This window comes from Austrofundulus limnaeus, unplaced genomic scaffold, assembly GCF_001266775.1.
Source record: "Austrofundulus limnaeus strain Quisiro unplaced genomic scaffold, Austrofundulus_limnaeus-1.0 Scaffold23, whole genome shotgun sequence".
In the NCBI taxonomy this organism is placed as follows: domain Eukaryota; kingdom Metazoa; phylum Chordata; class Actinopteri; order Cyprinodontiformes; family Rivulidae; genus Austrofundulus; species Austrofundulus limnaeus.
Genome location: NW_013952425.1, coordinates 410,526 through 426,351, shown reverse-complemented (window position 1 = coordinate 426,351; position 15,826 = coordinate 410,526). Strand labels below are relative to the sequence as shown.

Genomic DNA, 15,826 nt, shown 5'->3' with positions numbered 1-15,826 from the left:
TTTTTACAGTGTACAAATAAAACACTTCTTTAGCCAATTTTGTCAATACTTTAAACAAGAAATTTTTGTCGAATTTTTTTTTTTAAGAATGGATTGTGAAAGTTAGTCTGAACCTGATTTGTGTCCAACTTGGTGACCCCGACGTGATGGATGATCTTGAATAAGCAGAGAACATCTGACTTCAGCCGTTATTGAACACGTATTTTCTTACAAACTGTTGTACAAATGTTATATATTTTTTTGGCTTCACTTGAACAACTTGCCATTTTTTTACCCAGAGGTTGTTGAAAACCAGATATTGGTAAATTGCTTTTCCAGCTCGCTCGTAAGTCTCCATGTCAACCRATTATGCGACACTTGTACTAACAAAAAAAAATAAAATAAAATAAAAAACCCTGAATTTGTTCTAAGTAGGCTCAGCACTGGTGGGCTTAAATTCAACTTGAAGGCTGCAGGCTCATATACACACACAAACACACACACACAGGCGTGCAATCTTCATTAAGGGGCAACGCCAGCACCCGTTGAGGCCTCACTAACAGCCATTGCATGGCAAGATAAGAAGAGCCCGTACCCCACCTTCACTCAGCGCACGCTTCAAAGCCATCGCACTTCAGACAACACTGTCAGCTCGAACACGACACTGTGAGCTTCCTCTGCCACTCTTTGAAACTTCTTCGAAGCCCCCCACCACCCCCCTTCCGTCTTTTGGTTCTCTGTCGCTCTTCCTACCCTCTCTAACCTGCTCCTCTCTCCTTTCACGTTCCTTGGTCCTGTCGCTCAGCAGAGGAGGATATGCAGAGTCACTTATCTTATAAACCCATCAAACATAAGGCTGTCTAAGGTGGACTGGTAGAGGAAATTATATGTCAGTCAAAATTTATATCTGTTAATGCAGGCCGTGTCCCCCTCCAACAACAGCCCCCTCCTTCTCTGTACAAGAAAGGGCAGTTTAATGTCAGTGTGTAGCTTTGCTTATGTCAGCAGAGGAAAAAAAAAACACAGGCTATTCTTTAATGTACGTAAAAACAGAAAATGCGCTCATTAAAATGATCCAGTTACGTGAGATTGAGTGAATCAACTGATTTAGTTACAGATCGAATGGTAATTTTAAAGATAAACAGGGTTAAATTTAAAGGAGAGTATCACGCAAAATCAAACGTTTTTGAGCTTTATATCATGTTATAACATCATTCCCTCATCAAAAACATAYCGACTSTTGYTTTGACTCATTCATGCATGTTTGAAAAATCCTTGAATTTCCGATGGTAGCTATTTGAAGCTGCATCAATGCTTGCTGGTGCAAAGCACCGCCTATCTGTCTAAAGCTCCTCCCTGGAGCTCAGTCCCCAGCCGAGCTCGCCAGAGYATCCCATGCTTCCCTCCAATAGCTCCACCAAACTAAAAGCTGGAGAAATAATATCTTTACAACTCAGGGATTTTGTTTCAAAATGAATCTTTAAAATGTTGGGTGATCATGATTTTTATTGTATAATGTTACTCATAATTATCGATATTTATAATTTTTTCACAAAAAGTAGCTAACATTGGTGTATATATATGAAAGGATGACTGGGAGATACATGTATATTACTAAACTGAAACATCTTGAAGGAGCCTCTGWACTCACTCCAGTTCCTGAGTTGTCATGTTCCAAAACGTATGTTATATAATGTTGCTTCTTTTTTTACAACAAAAGACAACGCTTCTACGAAAGGTTGTAAATGTCATGAAACATTGTGATGACGTGCTGAAGCGGGAGTATCAGGAATAGTAGGAGGTTCTTAAAGAGACAGAGGCTAATTTTAAGGAGTTTAGATCGACTRTAATGCAAAGTCCAGTTTATTTTTGATATAAACAGCATTTTCATAACAACTAAAGGTAACTTGATTGTAGAATAGAATTAAATTATGTGCCTGGAAAATACATAATACACTTCCTTTAAATTWAAAAAAAATGTTGTTTAGTGTTGGTTGGTATCTGTAAATGTGTTTAAATGGAGGAAAATCCATGGATTCATCAGACCAGATCTCTGTCAGCAGACACTCTTTTCCCCACACCAACCTAATTGACCTTTCTTGATGAATTCAGCCATGGCAGACTTAATTGGCACCTTATTTTTGTGGCACATTCTTTCTTAGGCAAGACGTGAACTGTCACCCAGGCAGACAAGGTCTGACTTTTAATGATTAAATACAGACAGCATCCAGCAGGCTTCAAAATGAAGTTCACGATAAAACCACCCAATTACATTTTGCAGGTTTTGSTAATTGAATTGCTGAAAAATACTGTTTCCTTGGACACTTTTTGCAAGTACGAAAGGGAGCTTGATATGTAGAAGAAGTGGGAGATGGTCGACAAGCCTGAACGTATTGTGTAGTGCATCACTCTATAATAAAAGCAGTGAGGAAAAATTGGAAATGTGAATGAGCTCGACTCCAAAGATTTCGCTTGGAATGGCACAAAAACAGGCTTTTTTTTCTACAAAGAAAATAAATAAAAAAAGGTAATTTTCCTAAGATGTGTATTTTGTCTCTCCTAAGGTGTTGCTTCGTATATGTGCATGGGCCCCGAAGGATACTGGGACCTACAGGGACCTGACTTTAGCAACTGTACCTCCCCTTGGATCAACATCATCAACCAAAAGGTAAAGAAAAAAGGAAGACATTTTCAAAATAAATGAATCTTATGTGTTTCTTTGTCACAGTCTTAAGTTTGGGTTTCTTGTGAATTCTGTAATTTTTTTACCGTTCAAGTGCCTGATTTAGTCATAATAATGTGGTTCTAGCTTTCTTTTCTAACCCTCCRTTGTTAGACTCTTATTAGACTTTCTTTGCAGATTTGTCTTTTGTTTCTATGGCTTATGGAGAGACATGGCTGCTTAMCATCCCAAAGTTGTCCTTTTATGTATCTGATACTCTAGCAGGATCTTCAGCAGCACCAACTGCCTCAAATTTATCCTCAAGTTAACAAGTTGACACAATCCAGGCACATCTTACAATCTTGTTGTAAAAGCTTGTTATGAAGCTTTGTATGAAACAAATAACCAATGGAAAGGTCATGAAAAATGAATACTTTGTAGAAAGGTATCTCTTTAAACAGCCTCAATTTGGAGAAGTAACATTTATTTTTTGACCTGCTTTCTTTTGTCAAAAAAAAAAAAAAACAGCTCCAGCCTCAAATTTCAAGGCTGTTTATGTGAACACTATTTCACAAAAAATAAATAAATAAGAATTAAAAAAAAAACAGCAGCAGACCTCCATTAAATAAAAAATAAAGAAAAAACATTTTTGTTGAGTCACATACCTTGGAACAGAAACAGCATAAGATGCTTTTGTATCTTTATGCTTCCTTAAAGGAGACATATCATGCTAAATGCACTTTTTTTGCATGTATAAACTATTTTTTTGTGCAATTATAGTGTCTAGGAGTGTAGAAAACTTTAATTTATTCTGTCCAGTTACTGCAAAGATATTTTTACATTTTTTTATGGGTCAAATTTTTCAGTTTGTTCAAAATCTGCTGTTGCTTATTTCGTTTCATTGTTTATTTCGTCACACTTTTTTCTTCGGAACTACCATTTATGAAACTACAAATATGGCCGAACGGGGTGGAGTCGAACGCTCAGCGACCTGGAGGGGGCGGGGTGTGAAATATCTCACTTGTATTTAAAGAGACCGCACCAAAACAGCTTGCTCTGAGGCGCAACTCAGAACAGGGGTAAAGCAAGGAAAGCAAGGAGTCTGTGGAGCAACAAAAACGAGGAATTAAGACCAAAGCRTTGCAGTTTTATTTTAAATAGACCATAAGTGAATGATTTAGACKTGAAAAAGAAGGATTTAAAAGCATGATATGATACCTTTAAGGAATATCAGCAATGATGCCAAACATCAGAATCTGTAAAACTAAACATTACAATGGTTGCAGGGACAGTGAGAAAAACAACTCTTACAAGGGAAGTACAATGCTATTTTACGATTTTTTTAAATACTTGTTTAGGAAGATGGACAATGATACCAAACGTCAAACTAGACCAAATGGTTGTGGCAGTAAAATATGTTTAATATCTAAACCAGGGCTTCCCAAATTTTCCATGTCATTGAACCCCCAAACTGCATTAGCTTCTGTCCAGGGACCTCCCTTGCAAGCTCATAAATGACAAAAACATATGTAAAGAAGAAACAACTTTTAGAATGTTTCTTCCCACTTTTATTCACAACTCAATAATTATTACATTGGTAACACTGGTCTAAACTACGAAAGCCCTACACTTTCAACTTTCTTCTACATTGCATAAACAGTGGGTCACCACTAACCCTTGACTTTCATGCACAAAACAGGAAAGGCTTAAAATGGGGTCCACCTTTAGTATTGCATTTTTAATGGTATTACTCTATTTCTATGAAAAACACTTGCAGCAGCTCAGTGCAGATCACAAAATCTCTCACATCAAGTCAACTCTAGTTTTTGTGGCTTTTGTTCTTTGACTGCTTCTAATTGGTCAATTAATTTAATTGATTAACTGGAGGGAGCACTCAATAGGATGACCTCTGTTTGCTTATGTGTTTGGTTGTGCTCTGGAACCCAACACCACGAAGCACTATGGTGTAATGGACTGCCGTGGCAACATGATCCAGCAGTTATTTGCTCTCCAGACCGCTCGAGCACAAACGACTTGTATCTTCCCCCTCTACAGGCGATTACACAAAGCCCCATATAAAGCTCCYTACATTTAAATCTGTAATAGAATCAAAGACAGAAATGGAGAGGGCGACTGCGAGTGTGTGTGTGTATAYGGGGGTTCCAGGTTGTGAATTGTTAAAAATGCTCTCCCTTAAATGCATAGGAGCCCGAGGCGTGCATGTTATAACATTTATGTTCCACTCAGCGGCAGAAACCCAGCCCATTAAACCAACAGCAGTTTTCAGATATGGATGGAAAATTGCTGTTGGGTAGCAGAATGGTGGTAAAGAAATTATCAGGTGCATTTCAGTATGGTGCATCCCCATTCCAACAGAGCAATAAAGCTCCTATACCTTCTGCTGTCTAGAAAAAAAAAGTGCAGAGCATTTCCTTTTCGAATCTACAACAGGTTTTAGGCAGTGTGTGTGTTTTTTTAATTCAAACATAGTTCTCTTGATCATTTAATAAAAAAAAAACACGAACTCTTGAGCACTATGCCCTTTGCTGTGGATAAAGAAAGGCTCTAACGAGGATTAACCTGCCAGGGATTCGCAATGCCCATCTGGCACTTTGTTATTTTATATCTATAGTCACTGTCCTGTGCGAATTACCTCCTGATGCCAGATGGGTTTTTTGTAGACAAAATGAGAAAGGAAGATGTAGAGAAATAAATAGTGAAGGAAATAACGCCACACTGGCTGAATGAGCAGAAAACAAAAAAGAGAAAGAAAGCTGAGCTATTTACCCTGCGTGCCCAACTCACCTCATTAGGAGAGGAGCTCAGGGAAACCAAAGAGGAAAACATCTTCCAAAGGCACGTTCCCCCTGCAAACACCTCTGTGAGGACCAATTTAGGAATCCTAATTACTTCCCCAATAAACTCACAACTAACTCACAGAATACGTCTAACTAATGTAGCTGAATTGTCTTTTACCGAGTGTATTTGGAGTTCACTGAAGTAATCTAACATCAAACATCTGGTAGACTTTAAGTCGAGTCAGCTGCATGCCTACCACGTTCTCACTCCCGACTCGTCAACATATTGACACTTGGTCAGGGACCGTCTGCGTCCAGTTTTGACGTGTCAGGTACCCCCGCACATCAGTTCTTGCCACCCGCGGCTTTTCTGGGTTGCGTCACTTAGGCGTCTTTGGGTTGGGGGTCTGAGGTTAATATGAGGGATCGGATTAATGGTTAATTTTAGCTACTGAGATCGGGGATAGGCTGTATAGGGCTAATAGGAGTTAAATTTAGGGTCTGGGATGGTTAGTTTCGCGCATTCCCTACTCTTAAAAATATATGACAATGCGCTCCTCCTCCTCCGCCTCATCTCATAAAAAACTGACGCACGGGGTGTACCCGACGTGTCAAAACTGGACGCAGACGGGTACCTGACCAAGAATCAATATGTTGACGAGTTGGGAGTGAGAATGGGTTGGCATGCCTGCAACTCATTTTCCAAATTTTAATAATGGTACTGCTGAACTGTTTCGTATTCTGCTACATAAGGTGGTATATTTTAAAAATGTTATCCAGAAATCAAAATGGAAATATATTAAACATTTTTAAGAAGTCAAGACATTTGAGCAACATTAATGGTATGTTTTTGTTGTTTTGCGTTGTTTTTTTATTGTCTCTATCTTCTCCAGTATGTATGTAGTACATACTACTGTAGAGGTGTAACAATGCATCAATACACATTGATGTGTAATGAATTGTTCAAATTGGAAGCCCATTTGATATGCAGAAAACCGATTAAGTTCTCAGTTAAATKTTTATTTTCATACCCCATTTCACTCCGAGCCTGTCTGACTGTAGCTTTGGAGATCTAAACAAAATGGCCACCCATCATGTGTCCTTACAAGGTTTTATAGAAATTCTGTCATTCTAAACAATGTAGTATCTTTAAAACAGTTTTACATCATTGAAATGTAAAACATTATGTGTTTACACTGCTGGAGCGAGGCACATGTTAAATAGAGACTTGTTGATTCTCTTACTGTTTGAAGTAAATGAGGCAATCGGTCACAAAATTTAAAATACAAAACTGTATCTAAAATTCAGTTTATCAACCACAAAATATCCAGTAGATACAGTATGTCAATGAAATGATAAAAAACATTGATCCATATTGTCGTCATATGCCCGGTGTGGATTGATATTTGCTCATTAAACACAWCGGTTGTGTTAGATGGGAAAATGATATTGCACCATATCGATCGCAGACTTGTGAATTAAATTGAATCGTATCGAAATTGTATCATAACAGACTTYGCAATATTGAAAAATATCATATTGTCATCCAAACAAATCAGTGTAATATGATGCTGTGATAAAGCAGGTGATTTACACTCCTAGTAAATACACCAAGAATACAAAGACGTGTTAATGGTTAAAGGGGACGAATAACAAAAACAAGCCGATGCAAAACCATTATTGCACATGAAAGTGCCACAGCTATGCCACAATCCTGTGTTAGTACAGACTGTTTGCATAGCATGACATTGTGTAACAGAATTTTTGTTATGGTCCATAAATCTAGAGCAGCCTCGTGTTACTTGGACAGCCCTCTGCATGTGGCAGAGTATTCGAGAGGGAAACAGGCCATGTTTAGACATTCTTTACTTCCAACCACACTTACCTCACAAMGCCATAAAAAGCTGTGCAAAAATGAGACAGAAGCTACATTTTTTCAGTGTTGTTCTAGGCATAGATATATGGAACATTAAACAAAATTTATTGTGATTGAGAAAACACCTGTAGTAATGTATACAACACATGCATTCACATACTGAATGTTTTTAAGTTTCAAGTTTTAAAACTTGTAATGGTCGTCCTTTCAACAGTTAGTGGTAAAARGTGTGAAGGTAGTTGAGCATTTTAAAAGAAATACTGGTTCATTTTTTAATTTCTGAGTATTTTTTAGTAAATAGAGCAGTCACTTTGTAGATTCGTCTTTCGGTTTATAAACTGATGCCAGGGTTTGAATCTTACATCGGTCTTTTTGTGGTTTCCATGGACTGAATAAAAKGTAGACCTGGATAGTCATCCTCAAACATCACCTAGATAAAAAAGATTTTTCTTTGATGACCTACAGCTAATAAATCCTGAAAATATTTTTAGAAGCATCACCAGCACACTTATCAAAGTGAGTATATCTAGCTAATGAGACCATAATGACTCATGGGAATAATTTACTGACATCATTTCATGAGAGAAGTTGACTCCATTTTTTTAATGGAAATCTAGTGAAGGAGCTAGACTTTGGGCAGCCATTGGTTAGGATCACAATCTAAGGCAGTTCCGCAACTTCACATCCAACAACAGATTACATCGTCCATCATTTAAATAGATTTTGGCCTCTGGCTGACTCTTTGTGGCCTTAGAACCAGATTAATTTCTCATTTGGTTCAGTGAAATTTGTTTACCCCAGTTACTTTAAACTGATGTTGAATTAGACACAGCAAGTTCAAATCACTTAGTGTTTTTATTGGTTTTAACAGAACTTAACCATCTTCATAGGACAATCAACTGGTGCACCATTTAAACAGGGTTACCCAGTGCTTTGCCATCATTGTTTTGGTCTGGTTGGTCAATAAGTTACTGTCTATAAGTAGATATAAAAGGGGGTCTGTAGTAAACCACTGGAAAATTAGATATGAAAYCATTTGTAAATTAATCGTTTTACAAGGAATGCRTACTGTACATCCTATCCCTGACCACAGTACCTAAAATTAACCATTAATCCTGATCCTGACTAACCACAGACCCCCAACCCAAAGACCCTTAAGTGGTGCAAACTGAAAAAGCCATGGGCATCAATAACTGATGCGAGGGAGTTACCCGACGCATCAAAACTGCATGCATGTTTAAATCCTGGGCTTTTTAGTTGGTCACTGATTGAATAGTATGTGCATAGGTGTATGTATATGTGTATGCATATATACTGTATGTGTATGTGTATGTATGTGTGTGTGTGTATGTATGTAGGTATGGGTGTGTTTAAGTGTTCCTTTCAGCAAGGTTATAGTCATTATTATTATATACAAATGCATTGTTGTTGCTGTGTTTTTGTTCTCTCTGTTTCTGCAGGTGTGCAGCTAAGATGTTGAATGTGTTATCTTGTGTTTTCTCGATGTATATTTCACATATCTTCTAATCCCTCTTTCACTCTTTCCCATTAAATTTCACCTTTTTCTTCTCTATCTTTTTTTTCTTTAAAAAACCATTAAAGCCACTGATGATGAAGAAACTAAGAAACTAATATTCAGTTATGCTTTCTACTGAAGTGGTTTAAAAAACCAAATAGATAAACAACTGCATGCAGACGGAGTTGGGAGTGAGAACGTGTTGATTAATCCTATAGCATGGATCTGATTGGCATATATTGGCTTGAACTATGCAAATCAAATAAATTAATTCCTACTATCATAAAACAATGAAATGGAAGTGTTCGAATTATTAGATTTTCTAAAGGAATTTGAGACACAAAAAGGCCATTTTGTACAAACAAATACATTCAAAGGTGTCTCTTAACATTTTGACTCTATTATCTGCTTTCAAAGTTGCTTGGTCTGCATTAGTTTCATAAAGGTGTAAGACTATCAGGGGAAATTTCCTCAATAGTTTTTTAATTACGTGAAGAAATAATATTATGCCCAGGTGTATGCTCAGCTGACTGACTGTACACGCATTTTACTGCCTGAAGTATTTTATCAGTTAGCAAAAAGTTTAGGTCAAACAGAGTTTTGCTTTACAACAATCTTGTTTTTGCAACAAACCTTGTAATCCCATGTATCCAGTTTGGATCTCTGCTCAGTTGTACAGAAACATGTACGTCGGCTGCTCCAGGWGAACTGGAATGAGTTTTCTTTTTCATTTCGGCAGCTAAAAGCTGGAGAGACCGCTGCGGTCATTGCCCGAGAGCTGGCGGAGCAAACAAAGAGTAACCTTCAGGCAGGCGACATCACCTACACTGTGAAGGCCATGATTCAGCTGGTGGACCTGCTGGATGTGCAGCTGAGGAACCTCACGCCAGGCGGCAAGGACAGCGCAGCCCGGAGCCTCAACAAGGTACTAATACCTAAAAATATCTAAACTCCACCTAAGTGACTTTCCCCGTTTGTTTTCAAMTAAAACACTAGTTTTTTTCAAAGGGATATAGAGACACTGACCACTTTATTATATAACAGGATTAATTTAGATTTACTGAGAAGCTTAATCTAAAGTGGGGTTCTGTGGAGAGATTATGAACAATAATATATGTTCTGTTGGTGATATATGAGTTTGGAGAGAAAAGGTTCATTTCTGGACATATTGTCGAGCTAACGGCAGGTCTGAGCATCAAAGCTAAAATTTCATGCTACCACTGTCTTCTAACAGGTCCCTGCTTTCATTAGTGAACTTTTAGTCCCTTACTCTCCTTAGACTCAAGGCTTTCTGATCAAGGACTTTAGTGGATTTATGTTCTCATCTAAAAACAAGAGAGGACTGTGGGTTTTCAGTCTACTAAACTAAAATCTACTTATTTTTTAATGCTTTTGTGTTTAATACTTGTATTTTTATATACTCTCATACTTTTATATTTTATTCTCCCTACATTAGTCGAGTCTCTTTAGTGTGTCCTGTGCCTTCTCTGGGGTCTCATCCCAGTTGGAAATGCCTGGGACTTTCAGTCATTTAAGAATTGTGTCAAACTCATTTTCACTGAGGGCCACATGAGTATTGTGATGACCCTCAAAGAGCCAGTTGCAATTACCGTTTCATGTTTAACTTCAATTAAATACAAAACGTCATATTCCTCATCTCATTGCTACGGCTGAGCACAGCTAGCAAACAATAACTGAGCTCTACCTGGTATTTCCTGCATAAAATCGGCGTTTTTAAGAAGAAAAAGTAAGAGAATAGTGAAATGTAATAGAAAAGAGTGAAAGAGAGATTAGAAGATATGTGTATATATTAAAGAAATCACAAGACAACACACCCGAAAACATAAAAAAATAAAATAAAAACGGCATTTTAAAGTCCTTGTATAAACACTGAAAAGTATTACGTGTACGACTGACTAAATGTGAAACAAATAATACATAAATACTATTAAAACTAAAAGTAAGAGAGTTTTACTTATTGTAGAGTTGTGGTAAGTTGTTGCCATCTTGAATTCTGAACTTTCCCACTTTCCAACAGGGATTCCCCAGTGGAGGGGCGTTCCAGATTAAATTTAGGAGTTTTAAGTGGGAAATTCCCACTTTTTGAATAAAACTGGGCCACAGAAAAAGTAGCCGGTGAAAATGCAGCAAAATGAAAGATTTTACATGGTGAATTTAGCAGGCTGTCAGCTACTTTTGAACCCATGCATTATGGGAGATTCAGGTTCAGGTCCAGTTTTAGATTTATTCGGGTCCCAAAAGGACAATTAATGTAAAAGATGTAGTTTATGGTTAATGCTGGTTTTAAGCAACATATATTATTTTAAGATATTAATACATCTTTGAAGCTCTTGCGTGCCACACAATGTGGCGGGGTGGGGGCAAATGTGGTTTAACAATCTACAACAATCTACTCTGATTTTGGCCTTGCTTAGACTAGCCATTAGCTCGTCAATTTGATCAGACTCAAACTCTGTTTCTCCAAATTAAGGTTGTTTAGTGAGCTGTCTACGACAGCTAAGATATTAATTCATCAACAGTGCAGTATAAAACAGCCAAATACACTACATTGAACCTCTTGACTATAAGGGCAGTAAATCAGATCCATCAAAACAATACAGTGTTTTTGCTGGCTGAACTAGAAGCTAATGAATTTATTCTCCCRTTCACATCAGAGCTCAGAAGTCAGTCACTCCGATAAAGTGAGCTGAGATAATTCAGTCGCCTGAACACCCAACATCAGTGAAACTCGAAATGTCAGTCGTTAATTTCCCGGAGTGGCTTCACTTGTCGGCACACATCAACACCTGTTCTCAGATGGTGTTTTATATGGTTTTTTTGAGGTGGGGGTCGTGATGACAGTTTTAATTGCATTGCCACGGCAGRCACAGATGTCCCCATAGATTTTAGTGCCAGTTTTCTCCGATTGAGAGGGAAGGCAGTTAAAAAAAGGCCCCCAAATGGCCTCAGAGCAAAAGTGCAATGAGTAAATTCGCATCCAGGAGCCAGGGGAGTTTATAACACCTCTTGAAAGAAAGGTTTCTCATAAAATAATGCTATTCTAGTCTTTAGTTATTCTTATAAAGTTGAGGAAATGGTGCTAAAAAGCAGCTGTACAGAGTTGAATAGAAAAAAAAAAGCTTTTACAGTCAGAATAATTTATTTAAGAGGTCAGAAGCAACTCAGTGATAAATTATTCTAAGCCTACAGATGTATAGTCCCTTTTTGCAGAATATAGTTCATCTTGTTTTGAACTTCCACGGCCTCTCCTCAGGAGGCACTCAAAACCATCTTCATTGCTCTGGCACTCACTGATGTTTACCTCTCAGGTTCAATCATCTCGACACAATCTGCAAAGAGCTAAACAAATTATAAAGATCTTTTTTTAACCTGTTTTTTTTYCCTCTGGCCAAGCAAAGCATTGAGCTGTGTGCCAGCAGACAATGAAAGGATTGAGTTGGCAAACGTTGAGATCACAGTCGTTTCCATGATCAACGTGTTACCGGCTAACGGTAAAGACGGGAGCATTTCCAGAGGACTGGACTGTGATGGAAGCTCAGTTATTATGAAGTAGTTAATCTGATTGGTATTTAGGTACCAAACCAGGTGCTCTGGTGACTAAACTGACAATATTAGGAGTTCTCATCTATTAGTTATTTATTCCTCGTGCAATGCTAACGCCACTAATTTAAACCAAAGGTATCTACTGTACATCTTCAGGTAATGATTTTTAGTTTGTCCTAGACGGGGTTTTAGATAGAATTGTGAAAGAAGATGTTGACAGTTTAACCTCTCCTTCTGAAGTTTAACAAAGTTTACAAAATTTACAGAATATGGTTACAGAATCTACAGAGCAGGGATTGTGGCAAAAACACACAACTACTGAATTTGTAAGAATGATTTCATGTCCACTGTCCAAGCAAGGCACTAATTGTTCTTTACTATATGTCTCTCACTGGATTTATAAAATAACTGCAGTCATCATCCCCTGCTACTTAAAAAGTTTACAAATGTTTACAAAATTTACGGAGAAACATGTTACGGGTGGACCAGGTAGCAAAAATTGTGGCAAAAACACAGAACAGCCACTGTTGAAGCTAACATAGCTACCCATCGCCTCTGTCCAAGCCGGCACAATTTATTTTTTGTGTCTTCCTCTGGCTTTATAAAATCGCGGCCCATGCTCAGTGCTGGATCAAAGTTTTGCCAAGACCCAAGGCCCACCCTCACCCTAATTCTGACTGAGTAGTTGGCCTTTCTAGTGTATTTTGGATCCATATGAATGTCTGGTAAATTTCCCAAAGATCGGCACGACTCACTGAAGGTAAGCTGAGGGGTCGCCACATTCAAAGAAGGCATTAGGAGACCAAGCAGAGCATCAAAAAGACACCACAGTGCCCCTCTAGCTAAAATCCTGGTCCTGGTCCTTACATTCTGATTGAGATCATAGACTCCTCCAAAACAATTGCAGTTCATATTTGCTTGAACACAGTTAACCATCCATTCATTCCTGGTACAAGTTTAATGGACACAAACCCGAAACTAAAGCATGCCAGGTTCTGAAAAACTGTTAAAAATGTCTTTGTTTGTGTGTGTGAAGTAGGTTGCTACGTCAGCAGTTCTGAAAATATCAGACTGTCAAGATGACACAGACACTAAAAATTTATTTTATTTGAAAAGCTTCTCTTTAAAAGTATCATTTTACTTTTACCAAAGACACTGTTTGCATGTGGACAAAAGGTGCTAATGCCTGTTTTGTGAAACAGGGCGGRTAGAGCTCACGGTAAATGACTGGCACCAGGTGTCTGTAGAGGCCCCACAATTTACTCTGGTGTCAGAACAACAACTGAGCTATCAAGTCCAAAGAACTCTTTATAGATCTCTGAGGTAAAACTGCAGCAAAGCATAGATCAGGGCAGGGGGGATAAAACCATTTCTAAACCTCTGAGTGCTCCCAGGAGCACAATGACCTCAGTGATTGTGAAATGAAAGGAGTGTGAAAACATTAGGACTCCTCCTTGGTTTGGCTGTCCAATAAAGCTGAGCGAATGAGGGTCTTTGGTGATGGTCACTCTAACAGAGCTTCAAAAGTCATTTACAGAGAGGTGAGAACATGCTGCAAAGATCACCGCAGCAAGACATCAATCAGGATAGTAAAGCAGCTGTTCTGGGAAAACGACACACCGGAGCCAACCTCGTTTTTGTCAAGTGACATTTAAAGGACTCCCAAAGCATGAAAAAATATATTCAGATGTAATGAGATCCAAACATGTAGGTGTGTCTCAGGATCTGGCTGCTACTATTTGTTCAAAGCAAATCAAGCCTTTTCTACACATACTCAAAAACTAATTGTATTTGTTTAAACAACCTAGTTATCATGAAAATTTATATTTCACATTCAGATTTTTCCAAATGTAATAAAGGAAAATTAAAGGGGGGGTATTTTATATTTTCCAGGGACATAGTTTAATTCTACACCACAATCAACACTCCCACTTCAGTGTGTCTTCACAACAATGCTTCATGACATTTACAACCTTTTGTAGGACTGTCACATTTTGTTATAAAGAAAAAGGGGAGGAGCTTTGTGTAAATAGGTGGTGCTTTGCGTCAGCAAGTATTTTGGCAGCTCCTGATGGCTTCCACAGGATTCAAGGATTTCTCAAACATACATGAATGGGTCAAAGCAACACTCTGGGTATGTTTTTGATGAGGGACATTATAACATGATATGAAGCACAAAAAAGGTCAATTTTGTCATCAAATGGTGCTTTTGTTGTAAATTTCGATGAAAATGTTTTCTTGACTGTGTTGAAATTTATTCTTCAAGTAGTACATTTCCCTCTAACTCTTTCTGCCTCTTCTTTGGCTTGCAGCTGCAGAAGAGAGAGCGCTCGTGTCGATTTTATGTTCAGGTATTTGCATGGACTTGCCCTCCTGTTCCTTTGCTTCATTCCCTCATTGTTTGCAGTCATTGTCATTCCTGCCCTAAAATTTGACGTTTGGCCTTTTGAACTGGAAAAGATCTGAAGCGCAGACGTAGTTTTCTTGTCAGGAAAACCTAAATCAAAGGGCCAAACTTCAATGTCGCACATTTGAGCATTCTGCATACTTCATGCCATTGTTTTTCCTGTCTGTTCTCGTGACAGTGAGTGTGTCAAAAGTTAACGCATGCCAACCTGTTTTATTTTAGCAAATGCTAAAGAACCACATGAAATGACCTGAATATACTAACAATTCAACTTCTAACTACTAAGTCAGCCAAAGCCATGGCATGTTGCGCTTCACCTGATGCATAATACATATTTGTCCCAATTTACAATGTGGGGGGGGGGGGGGGGGGGGTTTCTCCTGCTTTTCTCAGCGATTTACTTCTCAGGCTGCGGAGTGATTTTTCTTATCCCAGGGGTGAGATTTAAGTTGTCATCAGAATAATTTCTGCCCCGACGAGAGAACTGCGGAAGAGGTTGCCGTCCCCCCTGTCTTCCATACAGATGGCTTAAATTAAGTCGCACACAAGAGCCAGATGTTGGTGTACACGTGCGCCGCTCGGGTCGAGCAACACAGATTTCGCTTTAAATCCTTCGAGGCGCGTCAGGAGGCGGTGTTGTTACGTAGACTCCAGTGATTGTGCAGAAATCATGCAGGTGTGTTTGTGCGTGGTTGACTGTGTGCAAATCCCAGGTCACGTTGGTGACAAACRCTGAAAATAGAATAAATTAAAACTAAAATAAATGCTTGTTTTGTGTCAAACCACRCAAAACAGCATAATGTGAAATCTAATAAGTAAAATGAATTTCTATGTCAGTGTGTTATAAACTTGGGCTACGGGTACAGTGTGCTGTTAGCATTTCTAAAGAAGCTAAAAGAATAGAATAGATCTTTATTTAAAAAAAATACATAAAACAACAACAAAAATGTGTGTATTTATACATACATATACAGTTTGGCCGACTGATTGTCCCTTTCATCATTTAAGTTGCCCATCCCTGATC

General features: G+C 38.3%; 1 protein-coding gene across 24 annotated transcripts in view; it reads left to right on the top strand.

Annotated features, from left to right (window-relative positions):
- LOC106514838 (latrophilin-3) overlaps nt 1–15,826 on the top strand; it is a 341,417-nt gene that overhangs the window by 222,998 nt on the left and 102,593 nt on the right. For 20 of the 24 annotated variants that reach the window (XM_014004292.1, XM_014004305.1, XM_014004307.1 and 17 more), the window contains 3 exons: nt 2,544–2,647; nt 9,571–9,756; nt 14,708–14,746. In XM_014004292.1, coding sequence (XP_013859746.1) covers nt 2,544–2,647; nt 9,571–9,756; nt 14,708–14,746 — 329 coding nt within the window. The remainder of the gene's footprint in view (nt 1–2,543; nt 2,648–9,570; nt 9,757–14,707; nt 14,747–15,826) is intronic. The other 4 variants (XM_014004293.1, XM_014004311.1, XM_014004306.1 and 1 more) reach the window with 1 other exon arrangement.